Here is an 18,876-nt window from a genome sequence, read left to right as displayed (position 1 = left end):
AATGCATAAAGGTGGATAAATCTGTGGGACCTTATCAGGTGTACCCTAGAACTCTGTGGGAAGCTAGGAAAGTGATTGCTGGGCCTGTCGCAGAGATACTTGTATCATCGGTAGCCACAAGTGAGGTGCTGGAAGACTGGAGGGTGGCTAATTTGGTGCCATTATGTAGGAAAGGTGTTACAGAAAAGCCAGGGAACTACAGACCAATGAGCCTTCCATCAGTGGTGGGCAAGTTGTTTGAGGAGATTCTGAGGGACAGGATTTACATGCATTTGGAAAGGCAAGGACTGATTAGGGAGAGTCAACATGGTTTTTTTATGTGAGAATACCATGCACTGATTTACAATTATGAGGGCCATACTGAGCAACCCAATAGAAATTACTATACAGGTAATTTAACCAAACTCTTCCATGCCAGTATTTACCCTCCACCCAAGCTAGAATTAAACATGTGATAGAAATCTGTAAAATAACAATTCTAGTCCTTCAATGGATATGAGATTTCCTGTGGTATAGCTAAGTCAAAGCGTTATGCATGATTGTGTTGTACTGCATGTGAGATGCAGACTACACATGGAGCTGCCAGAGGAATTTTGATCTACAATATCATCGAATGCCATGGGCATGGCATTCTCACATACAAAACCATGTTGACCCTGCTCCATCTTCCAAAGAGATCGTGGCTGACGTGATTATATCCATAACAACACCTTCCTGCTTGCTGTTTCAAACCCAAGACTTCCTTGTTGATGAAAAATCTAAATATATTTAAGGCTGAGTTGGACAATGACCTAGCCTCCCCTGCTCATTGTCAAATATTAACAACCCTCAGTGAAAGAATTCCTCATCATGTTAAATAGGAGACACCTTATTCTGAAACTATGCCTTCTAGTATTAGTTTCCCTTCTGTGAGAAACAGCATTTTATTTTAGGTTAGTATAATTTTGATTTTCTGTTGTATATTTTGCATCTAACTTTCTACTTCTACAGAAAATCCTATTTGAAATTTGGTTCCAATGCTATTTAGATGCAGAACAGGGATTAGTGTATATCACTTGAGCGTAAGGCCCTAAAAAATAGGACCAGCAATAGCCCTCTGCAGGAAAAAATTCCACAGATTTACAACGCTCTGAAAGCAGAAATTCCTCCTCACCGCTGTCTTAAATGTACAACCATTTATTCTGAGATTATATCTTCTGGTCGTAGACTCTCCCACAAGGGGAAACAACCTTTCCTGCATTTACGTTGCCAAGTCATCTAAGGATCTTGTATTTTTCAATGGCCTCTAATTCTTCTGTAATCCAATGTCTATAGGCCCAATTTACTCACTGCTCCTCATAAAACAGTCCCTCCATACCTGATTTTAGCCTAGTGAACCCTCTTTGGGCTGCCTCCAATGGAGTGGAGCTTTCCTTAGCTAATGGGCCCAAAATGTTCCACAGAATTCCAGCTGTGATCTGGCTAGTTTCTTATACAGCTTTAGCAAAACCTCCTTACATTCATACTCTATTCTCTTTGAAATGAAGGCCAACATTCCATTTGCCTTCCCTATTAGCCCCTGAACTTTGATGCTAGCTTTATGTGGTTCATGGACAAGGACTTTCAAATCGCTCTGCTTTGTGGCTTTCTGCAGTCTTTCTCCTTTTAAGTATATTCAGCTCCTCCATTCTTTCTGCCAAAATGCATAACTTCACATTTTCCTAACTTATATACCATCAGTCAAGTTTTTTCCCACTCGCTTAACCTATCTGTATCCCTCTGTAGACTCTTTGAGTTATCCTCACCATTTGCCATCTCACATCACCCACAAACCTCACCATTTAAAGTTTTTGAGAAGATCTGCAGCTCGGGTTGTGGATGAGGTTGTAGACTTGCTCGCCGTGCCAGTGTGTTCGATTGCAGACGTTTCATTACCCTGCTAGGTAACATCATCAGTGTGCCTCTGGCCATAGTACGTTCATTTTTCTCATCCAAACCATTAATATAGGAAATAATTGTGGTCCCAGCATTGATCCCTCTGGCACTCTACCTTTAGCCATGCGATCTCTGACACGGGACAATCGCTACAGGCTTCCATTTTATAACCAATTTAATAAAGGGACAGAACAAACAAGATTGTTATCCTGTGAGCTGGTAACATGGTCCCAGAATAGCACTGAGACTGAGTGTCAAAGAGCTACACAGAAGCACAGCTACTAAAAGCAGAATTAGGAATGTTTAGAGCTGTTTGAAACTGCTGCAAGTCACAAGAAGACACAGAAAAGGAAACAAAGGCGCAGGTTGCTGCTGAAAGAGTAGGTAAGACACATCACGTATAAGTCTTTGTCTCCCAGTGTCACCTGAATTGAAAGGCAATATGAAACCAAACTGCCATTTTTCCACTTGCTATGAGATCGTGACAGATTCAATTAACAAGCTAGCGCAGCTACACTGTTATTACTGTTGGAGAGAGACAGTTACAAAGCGCATTAATCGCTTCAAACAGCAGAAACAAAAACACATTGCAAAAAACTTTAAAGCCTTGAAGGCCCACTTCAAACCTAAGGTGAATGCAACACATGAACAGAATGCGTTCAATAATAAGCTCTAAGTGAACAAGAACCTATTGATAGGTATATGACCACATTAACATAGCTCACCAAATCCTGTGAATGTGGACAACCAGAAGATCATCTAAGGCAAGAAATCATTCTATGACAGCATAACTGCTAAAAGAAAAGAATCTCTCGCTTGAAGAAGGAGGTACAAACATGTGCAGAAGCTCTGTGCTTGTAAATCAACAGCCACAAAGCATACATGCGAGGTCAGACAGGTATTGTCCACAATGTGGAAAAACATCCCAGAACTGTGGGCTATTTTGATAAGCACCTCAGGCCTATCCACTATGTTGGATTTATTAAGGACGACAATGTGGAGAAATGCAACAAATGACCACAGAAGGACCAGCAAAAAGATCAAGGCCAAAGGACAAGTTACAAATATTGTGGAGGTCATCACATAAAACAGAAGAGAGCATGTTCAGTGTGGGTAAAATAGTGTTTTAACTGCAAGATAAGTTTTGAGGTAGGAAGACAAGTAAGCCTATAGAGACAACTGCCACAGAGATGTCAGAAAACAATTCTGTCAATCAAGCTTGGCTATGGGAGAGAGATGGACGAAGGTTCAATCTCAACTTAAAGCAGGTTAACAGTGTCAAGTCTAAAGGAGATGAATGGTTTGAAATTTTTCTGAGAAAAACAGCAGAACCAGAACATCAAATGAATATGAAGTGCTAAACTCAGAGGAGGCGATAGCCTAGTGGTATTATCACTGGACTGTTAACCCAGAGACCTAGGTGATGCTCTGGGGACCCAGGTTTGAATCCTGCCATGGCAGACAGTGGAATTTGAATTCAATAAGTATCTGGACCTTAGAGTCTAGTGATGACCATCAATCCACTGTCGATTGTTAGGGGAAAAACCCACTGGTTCACCAATGTCCTTTAGGGAAGGAAATCTGCTGTCCTTACCTGGTCTGGCCTACATGTGACTCCAGACCCACAGCAATGTGATTGACTCTTAACTGCCCTCTGGGCAATTAGGGATGGGTAATAAAGGCTGGCCTAGCTATTAATGCCCACATCCTGTGAATGAATAAAGGAAAAAAGAAACTGGTGCTGGTGCTTCCTATACCATAATGATCTTTGCAGACCCTATGTAAAGTTACACCAGACAGTGATTCAAAACTGAAACTCTCAAAAGTAAAGAGATAGTAGGAACTGCAGATGCTGGAGAATCCAAGGCAACAAGGTGCAGAGTGGATGAACACAGCAGGCCAAGCAGCATCATAGGAGCAGAAAGGCTGACGTTTCGGGCCTAGATCCTTCATCAGAAACCTTGTGAAGGAATAATGCTCAACTGAGAGAACAGATTAATTCGAGAGCCTAATGCTGTGACATGACTGCGAGGCTTCATTGACTGACAAACAGGTGAACGAACAGCATGAGACAGAAAGGGTCCAGCTGCAGGAGTACAAAGGGAATTGATACCAAAATTAAAAACAAAAATGACAGTTAATGCAACTAAAGGAATGAGGTGTCTAGGCGACAGCATAAGTTGACAGAGTCAACTGGGAAGATTATGAAATAAAACCAGAGAGCACACCATTCTAACCAGCGCACAGTAGAGCAAACGTCAATAGCCTGCATGCTGTAAAGAGACTGATAAAGGAGAGACTAACTCTTTTGCTAATGCACGAGAACAGTTGGTTGGGTACTAGGTAACCTGAGTGACTCAGCATAAAAGATAGTCCAAGCAAGTTTGTTTTATCTTGATTTTCATGAAAAGGAGGAGGTTGGTTGGAAATTGTATGCTGTGCTTCCTGGTCTGCGATAGTTACATGATTTCCGTCTTGAGGCACTCACTGCAGGCATTCACCTGCCAACCAGTCCAATAGCAAGAAAATACATGCAAGACTGTTGTCCTCCAAACTTGTAACACTAAACAATTATGGACAGCTTTGACGCCTGTGTGTCTCATAGTCTTTTATAAAAGATGTGTTGATAATCCTGATGAAAGGGATAATTGAAGTAGATAGGCAATCAAAGAAACACAAAAAAAAGGTCAAATCAATGCCTACCATCATGAAAGAGTATCCAATCCACAGTGAGCTCCATCCCTCCGGACATTGTGGGATCTGAATAGTCTGACTGTGAATGGCTATTACTAATGCTGGGGCTTCACATACACTGCACCTGTAACAAGCAAAATCAAGATTAACATTTACATTAGAGATAGTGGGAACTGCAGATGCTGGAGAATCTGAGATAACAAGGTGTAGAGCTGGATGAACACAGCAGGCCAAGCAGCATCAGAGGAGCAGGAAGGCTGACGTTTCGGGCCTAGACCCTTCTTCAGAAATGGGGGAGGGGAAGGGGGTTCTGAAATAAATCGGGAGAGAGGGGGAGGCGGATAGAAGATGGATAGAGGAGAAGATAGGTGGAGAGGAGGCAGACAGGTCAAAGAGGCGGGGATGGAGCCAGTAAAGGTGATTGTAGGTGGGGAGGTAGGGAGGAGATAGGTCAGTCCAGGGAGGACGGACAGGTCAAGGGGGCGGGATGAGGTCAGTAGGTAGGAGCAGGGTGGACATGTCATCTGAGGAATGGGAGGGGGAGTTGAAATGGTTCGCGACTGGGAGGTTGCAGGAACGCAGGAACAGCAACTCATATTCCGCTTGGGAACCCTGCAGCCCAATGGTATCAATGTGGATTTCACAAGTTTCAAAATCTCCCCTCCCCCTACCGCATCCCAAAACCAGTCCAGCTCGTCCCTGCCTCCCTAACCTGTTCTTCCTCCCACCTATCCCCTCCTCCCACCTCAAGCCGCACCTCCATCTCCTACCGACCAACCTCATCCCGCCCCCTTGACCTGTCCGTCCTCCCTGGACTGACCTATCTCCTCCCTACCTCCCCACCTACACTCACCTTTACTGGCTCCATCCCCGCCTCTTTGACCTGTCTGCCTCCTCTCCACCTATCTTCTCCTCTATCCATCTTTTTTCCGCCTCCCCCTCTCTCCCTATTTATTTCAGAACCCCCTTCCCCTCCCCCATTTCTGAAGAAGGGTCTAGGTCCAAAACGTCAGCCTTCCTGCTCCTCTGATGCTGCTTGGCCTGTCCTGCACCCAGCTCTACACTCTCTTAACATTTACATTACCTGTTTTCCTCTTTCTTACTGTGTTTCTTTCTTTAGGTACAGCATGAAACCAAATTGGCCAACATGTTTGAATGGAAAGTTAGGCTTTTGCTTCGAAGATTGGTATTTTTGTGCGAGGAAGAATAATGCCTGAAAATGTTCCTCATGATCCGAAGTCTACATCAAAGTGGTATTCCAAATAAGGAAGAAAAGACCAATCTCAAGAATATTAGTGAAGGGTGAACCTACTGTGAGTGATTCTAGAGTATGAGATGATGGCCCTGGTTTCTGACAAGGGAAGAAATAAAATAAGATGTAAATAAGTATTTGGGCTTCAGAAGCTGAAAGGATCAAGCGAGCAACATTTTGAATTTGGTAGGAAGGGGGGTCAATAAATTGGCTGTGGGATAGCTCATTCCACCAAGGCCCTTGACAGTCTGAGATTGCAGATGGGGACAGAGCTGGAGTAAGGACGAAGAGGCACATAGGTCCGACTGGGAGCTCAGCAGAATATCTACTTAGCAGGAAGAAACTTCACCTCATTCGAGTTCTAAAGGTTGGCCAGTAGATGGGTGCATGTGGTAGCTGGATGGTGGTAGACATTAGCAGGTCCATCTGGGCTTTGTCAGTGTAAATCTGCAAGCTGACAGCTCATTTTCAGGTGATGTCACTGTGGAGAAATGTGAATTATTGTAGGAGGGGACCAAATATGGAGCAGATACAGAGTTGCATTCTCACTAGATGGGATGTAAGGTGGCAAGCAGCCAGCTAGATTCCTCTGGCCAGAGATCTATTCCATTTAGAGGATCAGGTCATCTTAACATTTCAGTAGATAGAGTGCAGATCCCAAACAGGTGCTGGATTGCAGCTTGCCAGTTTCAGGCTGCTGTATTGTCAATGGCACGGAATCATCCTGGCTGCCAGAAACATAGGTCCATCGGGTAGGCAGAGCCTAGAGGAGCAGCAGCCCCAACTCTTCATGTGCAGGTAAATGAATACATTTGCTCATCCTTTTCAGGTGTCTTTATACTTTCCTACCAGGGTGTAACAACATTTAGGCTACTTGGGGTCTTACATACATTGTAGTCTGCTTACAGCCAGAAGGGTCTTGCTTATTTTGGGCAAGAGTTTTCAATGGTGGTTTTGAAATGTGAGATTTAGTTGGTAGACTGCAATAGTTTGTTTCTGGTCCTGATACGTTTTCAACATGAAGAATTATTTAACAGAGTTTAGAAATATTAGACTATTGAATGCATTACAACATTGGAGTTAGCCAAGGTAATACATAACTGAGCTATGCAGAGCATGGTGATTCAGTCAACAATATGTGTTGCATTATTTAATCTCTGATTAGGTGACAACAACAGAACCATAAGTGCCCACAATGTGACTGGGTTAGAGAAGATAAAACACTGCAATTCCCAATTCTGATCATTAACCAATGATTCCCAATGAAATGCGTGGAAATTGGATATAGATGCAGCAGGATTTCATTTTTACTTGTTCATGGGATGAGGTCAGCATTTATTACCCATCCCTGAAGAAGGCCAATTAGGGATGTATAATAAATGCTGGTCCAGCCAGTAATACCCTTTAGAACTGTTGATGTCCTGAGGAGTCACCCACAGTGCTATGCATCTAAATGATGATCACCACAGTCAACAACACTGTTAGCACACAGTGTAGTAGCTTCACATATGGAAGAATGGGTAATATCCCTTAACACATGGGAGTATTCTTCAGCATGAGTCAACACTTCCAGCAGAGGAAAGAAGATGATTGGATTCGGAAATAAAATACATTAATGGTATTGTTTGCTGAAGTACAAGGGAAGTAATCTAACAGTCTACCAAGTTGTGAACCTCAGCACTCTGTAAGAAGAATGACTCCGGACTGTTCAGTTTAGAACAACATTAGTGGAGACTTTCATCAGTCCCGATCCTAGGGCTCATTAACTAAATGAAGAAATACACTTGAGTCTGATAAAACAGAAGAGGGAGGAATATCTTTTTAAAAAGGTTCATAAAAATTGTGGAGCATTATGATGGGTCTACATTGTATGCTGTATAGCATAACTATTTATGTCTTCCATACCATGCAGAAAATGATTGGATTAATATTAAAATAGTGAAGTGCACTACTATTTTGCCCCATTATACATGGTATCTGTGAGCAGCTCAAACCAGTACAGGTATACAGGCTTACCTGCTAATGAAGGGTCGGATGTTCTCCCCATTTACTGGGGCCATGCTCATTGGCATTGGCTGAGGCGTTGAGAGCCAATAGGAGTAGTCATTCCTTGAGGCAAAGTTACAGACGTTGTTGATGTTACAGAACATAAATGGCATTGTACTGAAACGCCGCAGACAGCTCCCAGCAGTTCCTGAAACAACACACAGTGTTGTACATAGAACCATACGGAACAAAAGCAGCCCATTCATCCCACAATGCGTTTGTCAGCTCTTTGGGCAAATTATTCTATTAGTCGTACTCCTCTGATCTTTCTGAATTGCTCAACAAATATTTATTTTTCAAGTATCCAATTCTCTTTTATGAGATATTCTTGAATCTACTTCCTTACTCTTAAAGGCAATGCATTCCAAATCGTAACAACGTGCTGCCTAAAAACATATTGATTTAAATCTGCGTCCTCTGGTTACTGACCATGACCGCATTGTAACCGGCAAGTGAACATTCAACTCAAGAGGAAATGGAATCCCTAGTCAGTTTATCAGTTAGCTTTGTCCCCTGCATAGCTGATGGGTCTGGATGCTCTTTCACTTTGCATTCTTTTTCATTTCAACATTGCAGTCTTTCTCTTTTTAAACCCCTGCATTCAGCTATATTACTTTTCATCATCAGATGTTTTCGCAAATGTTTATCTAATTGACCATACATTGGCTAGTCCTGCTAATGCTTGTTATTCCTGCTTGGATCTGACCCATACTTCGGAACATATTCCTGAAAACTTCATGTTAATTTACTATGAATGTGTAATGATCTTACTGTGATATTCTCCTTAGATTCCATTAGATGGACCTAAATAACAGTGTATTTGATGCAATAGCCTTTTCTCTGTCCTACCTAGTTTCAGTTCTTATTATTTCAATGTTAAATATTGTAATTAGAAACATTCAATATAACCTACAAGTACAGGTACCCCTGAGGTTGTATGCTTGCTCACCGAGCCGGTGTGTTTGGTTGCAAACATTTCGTCACCCTGCTAGGTAACATTGTCAGTGCGCCTCTGGTGAAGCGTCGGTGTTCTGTCCCACTTGTTATTTATAGTCCTCGGTTTGCTGGGATGGTTGGCATTATTCTAGTTCTGTTTTTCAGTGGTTTGTATATTGGGTCCAGTTCAATGTGTTCGTTGATGGAGTTCCAGTTGGAATGCCAGGCCTCCAGGAATTCCCTGGCATGTCTCTGTTTGGCTCATGCAATTATGGATGTGTTGTCCCAGTCGAATTTGTGTCCTTCTTTGTCTGTGTGTATTGAGACCAGTGAGAATTAGTCGTGTCTTTCGGTGGCTCGTTGGTGTCCGTGTATCCTTATCGTCAGTTTTCTTCCAGTTTGGCCTATGTAATGTCACAGTCCTTGCATGGTATTTTGTATATTACGTTAGCTTTATTGGTTGTTGGTATGGGATCCTTTACGTTCGTCAGTAGATGTCACAGGATGGTTGTTGGTTTGTGGTCTACCCTGATACCTAGGGGTCTGAATAGTCTTGTGGTCATCTCTGATATGTCTCTGATGTACAGTAGGGTGGCCAGTGTATCTGGCCATGTTGTGCCTTCTTGTTGTGGTCTGTCACAGAGTTAACAGCAGATTGTGCTTTTTAGGTATCCATTCCTTTTAAAAACTCCGTATAAGTGCTCCTGTTTTGCTTTGTGCAATTCCAGGTTGCTGCAGTGTGTTGTGTCTCATTTGAATAATGTCCTGATGCAGCTCCATTTATGGGTGTTGGGGTGATGCTGGTGTAATTAAGTATCTGGTCTGTTTGTGTGGTCTTTCCTCCCTTCGCAGTATCCAAGGCTCTAGATATACCTTCGGGGTGAAGCAGTGATTTACCTGCACTTCACTTAATCTAGTCTACTGTATTCGCTGCTCACAATGTGTGTGGTTACCTCTCCACCGGGGAGACGAAATGCAGACTGGGAGTGACCGCTTTGCAGAACACCTATGTTCTGTCCATAAAAATGACCCTGAGATTCCAGTTACCTGCCACTTCTATATACCCTGGTGCTCTCTGGCCAGCATTTCTGTCTCGTGACTACTGCAGTGTTGCAGTGTGGCTCAATGCAAGCTGGAAGAACGGCATCCCATTTTCCACTTGGGAACTGTACAGCCTTCAGGACTGAATTTTGAGCTCACTAATTTTAGAACATGAACACTCCCTACTCTGTCCTTTACTCACCCTCATACCCCAGGCCCTGTCATATGACGTGGGCTACGTGGGCTACTTACAGCACAGCCAACCCATTTTCACATTCTCATGGTCCCCATTAGCGGCTTTTCTTTCTCCCTGGTGTACTGTCATCCATCCCTTTGTCTCCTCCCTGAGCTCCATCTCTGCCTATTCACACACTCCCACCACACACACACACATACACACACAAACACACACACATCCCACTCCCCGCTACGTCCCCTACTCCCCTGCTCCCACTCCTTGCCGCCTCCCTTCCTCACACCCTTTCTCAGTCCTTTGCTCACAGTGTAGCTTGAAAGCAAGGCGACTAGTGAGGTAGTGAGTAGCATCAGCAGAGCTTGAGGAGTGAGAAGCAGGAGGATCAATTGGAGCAGCAAATGGGTGTGTTGGGGAGGAAAGAAACAAGTGATAGGGAAAGGAAGTGAGAGATTCAGGGAGGGATGTGGGAGGTGGGAGGGTTGGGGAAATAGGAAACAGTTGGCAACAAAAACAAAGTTGCTGGAAAAGCTCAGCAGGTCTGTCAGCATCTGTGAAGGAAAAAACAGAGTTAACCTTTCAGATCTGGTGACCCTTCCTCAGACAGTGGACCCGAAATGTTAACTCTGTTTTTTCCTTCACAGATGCTGCCAGACCTGCTGAGCTTTTCCAGCAACTTCTGTTTTTGTTCCTGATTCACAGCATCTGCAGCTCGTTTGGTTTTTATTTAGGAAACAGTTGGCTCTTAGGTGTACAGAAAAAATTAGCAAAGTAATAAGAGTTAGCAAGTTTGTACAGGGACTTTAGGCCAGATAGGTTCAAGGCATTCAATAGGTTATTAATGTTAAAATGACAAGTCAAGAACATTGCCAGCTGTTATTAAATTTTCTTTTAGGAAATGCTTTTTGTTTAACACTAATTTTTTGGAACATATTTTGTGTACTAAAGGAGGGATAGAACTGCTCATTAAAAATCAGCAGAAAGTGATAACATCTGCTCATTGTCATATCATATGACCTAACTCTTACCCAAATCTTGACCATGTGCTCTTTCATTCCCTTGTACATAAAGCAGAGAGTACCCATCATAGATGGTTAATGTTCCAGGAGGACAACGTGGCACATCTGTTGACTGACTGTGTCGGGTAACCAAGAATCCATGAGCTACAGAAGGAGATCCAGGAAGGCCTGGCACTCCAGGAGTACCATCTGGACCAGGTGGGCCTGAAAAACCTCTGTCACCTGTTTAAAGAACATACATATCAGATACATTAGCTTGGCTGAGGTACTAATGACATTAATAAAGACAAGCTTAGGATTTCAAAAAGGTGCATGCATAAGACAATGGGGGTAGAATTTAACTAGGATCAAGATAAAAAGAAAGAAGTGTTAGCGGTTCCAATGATTTGCACTGTTTTACACAATGGTCAAAGTTATTTCCAGGCTGCAATATGCATAACTAAATTGGATCTCTTATTGAAACCGAGAAGGTGATGGCCTAGACTATAAACCTCGAGCGCCTAATGTTCTGGGGACCCGGATTCAAATCCTATCATGACAGATAGTGGAATTTGAATCCAACAAAATTCTGGAGTTAAGAGTCTAATGATAACATGTAACCCTTGTCAATTGTCAGGAAAACACATCTGTTTCACTAATATCCTGTTCACTGTCCTTACCTGGTATGGCCTACATGTGACTGCAGAAACAAAACAGTGCAGCTATCTCTTAACTGACCTGTGAGCAATTGGGCATAGACAATAAATGCTGACCGAGCCCAATGATGCCCACATCCCATGAATTAATTTTTTAAAAAAAACTTAGTGGTACAGACCTTTGTAGGTAAGTCGCGTGACATGTGGATCCAACGTTTAAACCTGGTCTGAGGGGTTTTGGCACTTTGGAATGTGATGAGACCATGGAAGATATTCTTATAAATGCATATTTTTCTTACTTTGGCTTGTAGTGAATTAGCTGGACTAATTTGGGTGATGTAGCAGATAGACAGGGATTAGGGAGGTCTGAATATGAGCTGCATCCCTTTTCCTGATACCAATGACACCTGCTAACATTTGCATGGGTGGGGACTTTCTGAGGACAGTACATTACCCATGACCGAATAGTCTGCTGATATTTTCGAGGCTGATATGTGATGAATGGTTGTTTGTTGCATGCAACTAAGTGTTCATTATATCCACTGTAACTAGATCAAAAGATTTGCTGAAAAGTACACGGCAGTAGTATGATTCAAACACAGAGAATGCTGGAGAAACTTAGCAGGTCACACAGCATTTGTGGAGAGAGAAACACACTTAATGTTTTGAGTCTGGTATGACTCTTTTTTAGAATCAAGAAGAATCAAATTAGATTCAAAACATAGTTCTGTTCCTCTCTCCACAGATGCTGCCACACTTGCTGAGTTTTCTAGCATGCTCTGTGTTTGTTTCAGATTTCCAGAATCCGCAGTATTTTGCCTTTATTACAGCAGTGTGATTGATTGGATTTGATATAGTAAGATCAGACCTATACTGCTGATTTTCACGCAGTGACTCATTGCCTCAGTTGGCCATGACAGAAAGATACTAAGTAGATACTAGCGTTTCCCTGTTTTAATGGAAAGTGGAAGGACAAAACTTTACTAATTGCTGTAACTACTCATTTAATTCTGTATTACAATCATCAAGGTGGTGGAGTAATGAACATAGATGACCTACTCACCTTTGGGGTTGAAATTTCTTCAAAATTACACCTAAATATTGGAAGGGAAAAGAGATCAGCCACCCCCCTTTACAAATAATGAGAAGAAAACATGCTTCTCTTCTTACCCGGATCCCCTGGAAAGCCTCTTTCACCCTTTAATCCACTTGGTCCATTAAACCCAGGAATACCATCTTGACCTGGGTCACCAGGGGGTCCTGCTGGACCTAGACAAATGAAAAGACATTAAAGAAAGGAATGTAAACTTTTCAAATACTACAATTACTGAATTGTGATTTTGAGCTGGTGAAAGAGCTCTGCTGCAGTCATGGGGTCTGCATGTCAGCGAACAAATTTGTACAATTTGGTGATGCCTTACCTGGAGGCCCTGGCAGACCAATTGGACCAGGTAATCCTTTAGTGCCAGGCTGACCTGGTGGTCCTGGGTAACCCCGTTCTCCTTTGACAATTCGAGCTGGTACTTGTGGTCCAGGTGGACCAGGTAGACCTAAAACCAAAGACTGCAGGTTAAAGTGGGAAATTCCAAACCAAGAACGTTCCTGTTCAATATTCTATTATTTATTATTTTTCCGTGTCTTCCAGCATGCAGTGTCATTGGGTGTAACATTTTTCTCAATTAGTTGGTGAACTTTTGAATCCAGAGTGGAGACTTTTAAAAACCTATTTGTTCTTGCAATGTGGCATCACTGGCAATATCATCAGTTACAGCCCATCCCTCACTGCCTGTGAGAAGGTAGCAATGAGCACTGAAAACAAAAAAAATGCTGGAGATCACAGCGGTCAGGCAGACTCCATTGGGAGAAAGCAAACTAACGTTTGGAGTCAAGATGACTCTTCATTAGAGCTCATCTAAACTCAAAACGTTAACTTGCTGTCGCTCCATGGATGCTGCCTGACCCACTATGATCTCCAGCATTTTTTATTTTCAGTACAGATTCCATCATCTGCAGTAATTTGCTCCTACGTTATGTAGCAATGGCTTTACCTGCTGTGTCAGGCCTTTTCAATTTTGCTGGGCTTGCAAACAAACATGTGCATTGTTAGACTGAACATACCACTACGGGTTCTTTAAAGTCTGACCAAAATGATTATAAGAAGAGACGCGCACTTCAACATATCATTAATTAATTGGTTTAAAGTACTTTTAATAAATATTGTAATTAATAATTGTTAGTTTATACTATATAAATTAAAGCTAAATGATTTGGTTAAACTACTGAGATATATATTAAACAAGCAAGTCTTATATTGCCTTTCTGCTCGTCAGGCACATAGGTGATGGTGGGTCTTGGAGCTCTATCTTAGATTCCAGAGCACTGGTCTTGTGAACTCCAGATATATGGTTAAAAATTCCAACGTGTGGGACAAAGTCCCTGAAACTGGTGAATGGATATCCAATGCTTTATACCTGTCTCAATAGGCCAGATGCCAACAATTGTCCTTTGAAGAGATGGTGGTGATCATGTGTAAAAGTGACTTAGTGAAGCTAACCCCTCACTGATTATTGAATCCTCCTGGTCTTCAACCAATGGGATCCTGTTAGTCCATGGTCACAGGCTGAATAGAAGGGAGTTTTGGTGGGCTGTGTCACAGTTGGTTGATTATCCACCGCCCATTTTCAGCCCAAAGTGCAAATAACCCCAATGGGCTCTAGGCAACTTTTATGTGCAGAGATCACTATTCTTTCATAATGCCATCTCTACTAAACATTACCAAATTTTAAACAGCTGCAGTTCCACAACTGTAACAGGTATGTTAACTTTCTAGAGGAACAGAGAAAATCAAATCTGAATATTTGAGAGAATCAAAACCTACCTCGAGGGCCAGGTGGGCCTAAATCACCTGGCAAACCCTTAGCACCGGGAGATCCAGGAGATCCTTTCATTCCTGTGAAGCAAATGAGAGCTTGGATGAAAACTAGCCTTCCGATGGAATAATTAATATATTATATATTGTACATAAATATGCACAGCACATCAACAGCCAAATACAATGAGATGCCCAAGTTGACTTCTGCAAATCTTTTGATTTTGTGAACAGACAAGAAAAGAAATCCTCCCAACTGTGACCATCGAAGTCTAGCAGGTCCTAGTTGTGTAAACCTTCACAGTGACTGTCTGTTATTCAACCATCATGTTGTTTCTGATTTTATGCATTTAATAATATAAAATATGAAACAGAATGTGCTGAAAACAATCAGTACATCAGAAAACAACTGCAGAGGAAGAAACAGAGTTACAACCATTCGGTTGTATGATGAACGTTTGCTGACCTGGAACATTTGGCAGTTTAATGGAGGCAACAAGGATGTTGCCCATCAGATGCAGGGCCAGCAATAGAAGAGCCACCGACCAAGTGCCAGTCAGGCATCTATATAGGTAACAGTGGGCTTTCCCTGGGATCACTGACCCAGGGAGAGGCAGGGGTTGCAGCTGGTGTCTGCAGCTGGTACTACATCCAACTGAGGCTCAGGATCACTCACAAACCCAGGTACAGGTGACTGATGGTAGAGGGGGTATAATGGGGATCAGTAGCAAGGATAGTGGTGTGGCTGTCAATGGGCAGTCCCCTTCTCAATGCTGAGTGCTTCAATCAAGCACTTAGTCCCTTTGGATGAGGAGCCAACCCTGGAAGCCAGCAAGCAACTCCATCAGGGGCTTGTCTTTTGGGCTTCCCCATGGTAAATCCCCTGCCTGTCACTGAGTAAGTGCCAGATTGAAGTCCCTAAGCATACATTAATTGCCTTCCACGGATATTCTGGGGCAGTACCCACTATCAGCCTCCCAACTATATTAAAGTCTCCACTACCAGCTTACCACAGAATAGAGTATTAACAACTGTGTACCTCTCTCTACAGATCCTACCTAAACTATTGACAGCCTCCAGCATTTTCCGATTTTGTTTCAGATTTCCAACCTCTATCTTATTTTTCTTTAGCCCCACTCAATAACGTGCAAGTTTTCAAATGAAAGACACTGGCAGCCCTGCAATTAGGAGCCATTTTATGAGCTGGTTGCTATGGGAGTGCATACTGGAAATTCACGTAGTTGTGCCATAATTTTCCACAGAGTCATGGACAATATGTACCCAACTTTTCCGTAAGAGTTATTGCTGACCAAAGCCTCCAATGGAGCATAGGCATAAAATTATTGCCACTACTTGATTCTACTTATCCCAATTCCAATCTTCAGGATGTTTATTTATAACCGTTTCACTGCACACTTAACATTCACCACAAAGAGCTTTATACTCCTAAAAACAAACATTTATTTGGTTCAAAATTCAGCAAGAATATTCATGTCACATATCAGATTTGGACCAGTTAAATGATTCAGATTAAATTGAGGTTAGCCACAATTCATCAATAGCGTGTGTGTGGATTTGACTTCCATTTCAGAATCTGAAGCACATAATCTAGGCTGGTAGGTCATTGTAGTGCTGCACTGTCAATGGTGCTGTGTCTCAGATAAGATGCAATATCAAAACCTGGACTACACTCGCAAAAGAGTGTAAAATATTCCCACTGCTGTAGTTTGAAAAGGAAGAGGGAAACCCTTCCCAATAGCCTGGCCAATATTTATCCTTCATCACCAGATCAGATTCTTAGAATTTCATAGAATGACTGCCGAGGCATTTCGTAGAATTCCTTCAGTGTGGAAATAAGCCAATCAGCACATCAAGTCTTCACCGACCCTCCAAAGAGCATCCCACCCAGACCTACCTTATTCCCATAACTCTGCATTTTCCATGGCCAATCCACCTAATATCTTTGGACTGTGGGAGGAAACTGGAGCACTGGAGGAAACCCACGCAGACATGGGGAGAATGTGCACTCTGCACGCAGAGAGTTGGCTGAGGCTGGAATCAAACCCGGGTCCCTGGTGCTGTGAAGCAGCAGTGCCATCCACTGAGCCACCATGCCGGGATTATCTTGCTATTATCTTAATGCTGATTTTTGTGATCTTGCAGTGTGCAAATTGATTATCATTCTTCCTCGATTGCAAGGTGAAGATGATAATAAAATGCCTACAGCAGATGGACCACCACAACTGGGGTGGTGTGTGCCAGGGGAACTTTCCACAGCTTCAGGGACCTGGAGGCCCCATTGGGGTCAAACATTCTGCCCCAAATAAGGACAGGGAAGATACTGGTATCTTCACTCTTACCTGGAAAGCCTGGCAGGCCTGGTGAACCTGGGTCGCCTTTCAGTCCTGTGAAGCCTGGTTGTCCTGGGCTACCCTGGAAGGAAGACAACAAACAGTTCTAACAATGGAAGGGATAAGCAGTTAAAATGGGCTGGATTTCTATCAACCCTTCGGACATAGGCTAGGAAGTGGGATGTGGAGGGGGATATGGGGAAGTTGGGTACAATTATGAATGAGGGGTGGATTGCCCATCATCTTCCGTCTGCCAATTCTGAAGAAGGGTCATTGGTCCTGAAAGGTTAAGTCTCTCTCTCTCCACAGATGCTGTCAGACCTGCTGAGTTTTTCCAGTAATTTCTGATTTGGTATTTTCCATCTGCCATTGAATTTTACCGCTAGCAGCTTAAGCCTCTGTCACGTAGGGGGATGACTGATGAATCATGGTGGACCTCCTGTGGATGTGGGAGGGGGAAACCTTGATCCTAATTCAGCACTCATGGCACAGGGTGGGTGGGCTGAGCTGTGGCAATATGTCAACCTTCCCTCACCAACATCCCCACCTTCCATAAAGTCCTACTGACTCCTACTTACCTGGCCAGAAGGGGCCTGCTCCAAAGGCGCCCTCTTTAATGAGGTGGGGTGCAGCCAAGGTCAGGTGATGCTCCTCAGCTGCTGACCCTCAGAATGGGCGACAGCCCCTGAAGGTGGGCATTGGCCTTGAAAGAGATTGGAGCTTCACAACAATTGATTACTTGTCAGATGGCTGTACAATTGCAGCTGAGGAAACTACAAATGACCACAAAGGGACCATTCCCCAGCTTTTAGGCTTGTTTTTTGACTCCGCTATGCCATACAAATTCTACATTGATGAAGTCAGAAGTTGTATTTGTTAAATATAATTACGAATATATTACCATTACTATCATCTGCTGTATTCAGAGCAGCTTATTTTCATGAAGGGAGCATAAACTAGGCATGATGCAGCTCATTAATGTATAAGGAATTGTTGCCCACTTGAACATCTAAATAAAAAATGGTCCTGTTGTAATGGGAATAAACAGAACTGTATAGTTGTGTGTAAGAGCATTTTTGGATATTATAAAAAAAGCTAAAGTAAAAAGACCCTGTGAATGTGTTGGTCAGACTGGGTGCAGACCATCTGACAGCGAAACTGACTTTACACTTGAGAAAATGGTATAACTCACGAAAGCTACCAAAGCTCTTGGTTTTTGGTTGCACTAATCATTTTCTTCACTTTATTAATTTCAATTTTCTGTATTAAAATTAATTCAACAGAAATACCATACTTGACTATATACAGCAGTAGACATGTGGTATTAAGTAAGTTTGCTAAGTATATTCAACAATTTTTCCATTGGGAAAGATTTTCAAATTCACAGAAACATGGAACTGTGGCCACTCAGCCCATTGTGTCACTGCCAGCTCTCAGAATAAGCCATTCACTTTGAGCCAATTCCATCTTCTCCCTGTAATTCTGCACATTCTTGCTTTTCGGGTAACAGTTTAAATTTCTTTTGAATGTTTCAATTGAACCTGCTTCCACCAAACGCTCAGGCAATGCATTCGAGATCTCAACCACTCCTTGCATGAGAGAAAAAAAAATCTTCTTATGGCACGTTTGTTTCTTTTACAAATTACCTTAAATTTTTTTGTTCTTCATCACCTGCATGCGTAGTAAGTTTTTTTCCTATTTATTCTGTCCGGACTACTCATGATTCTGAATATTTCAATCAAATCCTCTCTCTGCTCCCTTTTCTCCAAGGTAAATAGTCTTACTTTGGAGAAGTTATCTTCATAACTGAATTTCCTCATTCTTGGAATCTTTCTTGTGAATATTTTTCGAATTCTTTCCAGTGCTGTTCCATCTTTATTAAAGTGCAGTGCCCAAAATGAGACCAAATACTCACTGGATCAGCAT

General features: G+C 42.5%; 1 protein-coding gene across 6 annotated transcripts in view; it reads right to left on the bottom strand.

The window, feature by feature from the left end:
• The window catches only part of col4a5 (collagen, type IV, alpha 5 (Alport syndrome)), a 232,843-nt gene that overhangs the window by 10,038 nt on the left and 203,929 nt on the right, over positions 1-18,876 (bottom strand). For all 6 annotated transcript variants that reach the window (XM_048605093.1, XM_048605095.1, XM_048605092.1 and 3 more), the window contains 7 exons: positions 16,960-17,032; positions 14,609-14,680; positions 13,152-13,280; positions 12,901-12,999; positions 11,105-11,317; positions 7,877-8,054; positions 4,618-4,732 (listed from right to left, as the gene is read on the bottom strand). In XM_048605093.1, coding sequence (XP_048461050.1) covers positions 4,618-4,732; positions 7,877-8,054; positions 11,105-11,317; positions 12,901-12,999; positions 13,152-13,280; positions 14,609-14,680; positions 16,960-17,032 — 879 coding nt within the window. The remainder of the gene's footprint in view (positions 1-4,617; positions 4,733-7,876; positions 8,055-11,104; positions 11,318-12,900; positions 13,000-13,151; positions 13,281-14,608; positions 14,681-16,959; positions 17,033-18,876) is intronic.

Source organism: Rhincodon typus, chromosome 14 (genome assembly GCF_021869965.1).
Source record: "Rhincodon typus isolate 14 chromosome 14, sRhiTyp1.1, whole genome shotgun sequence".
Lineage (NCBI taxonomy): Eukaryota > Metazoa > Chordata > Chondrichthyes > Orectolobiformes > Rhincodontidae > Rhincodon > Rhincodon typus.
Note: the sequence above shows the minus strand (reverse complement) of the source record. Positions and strands in the feature narration are given on the sequence as shown.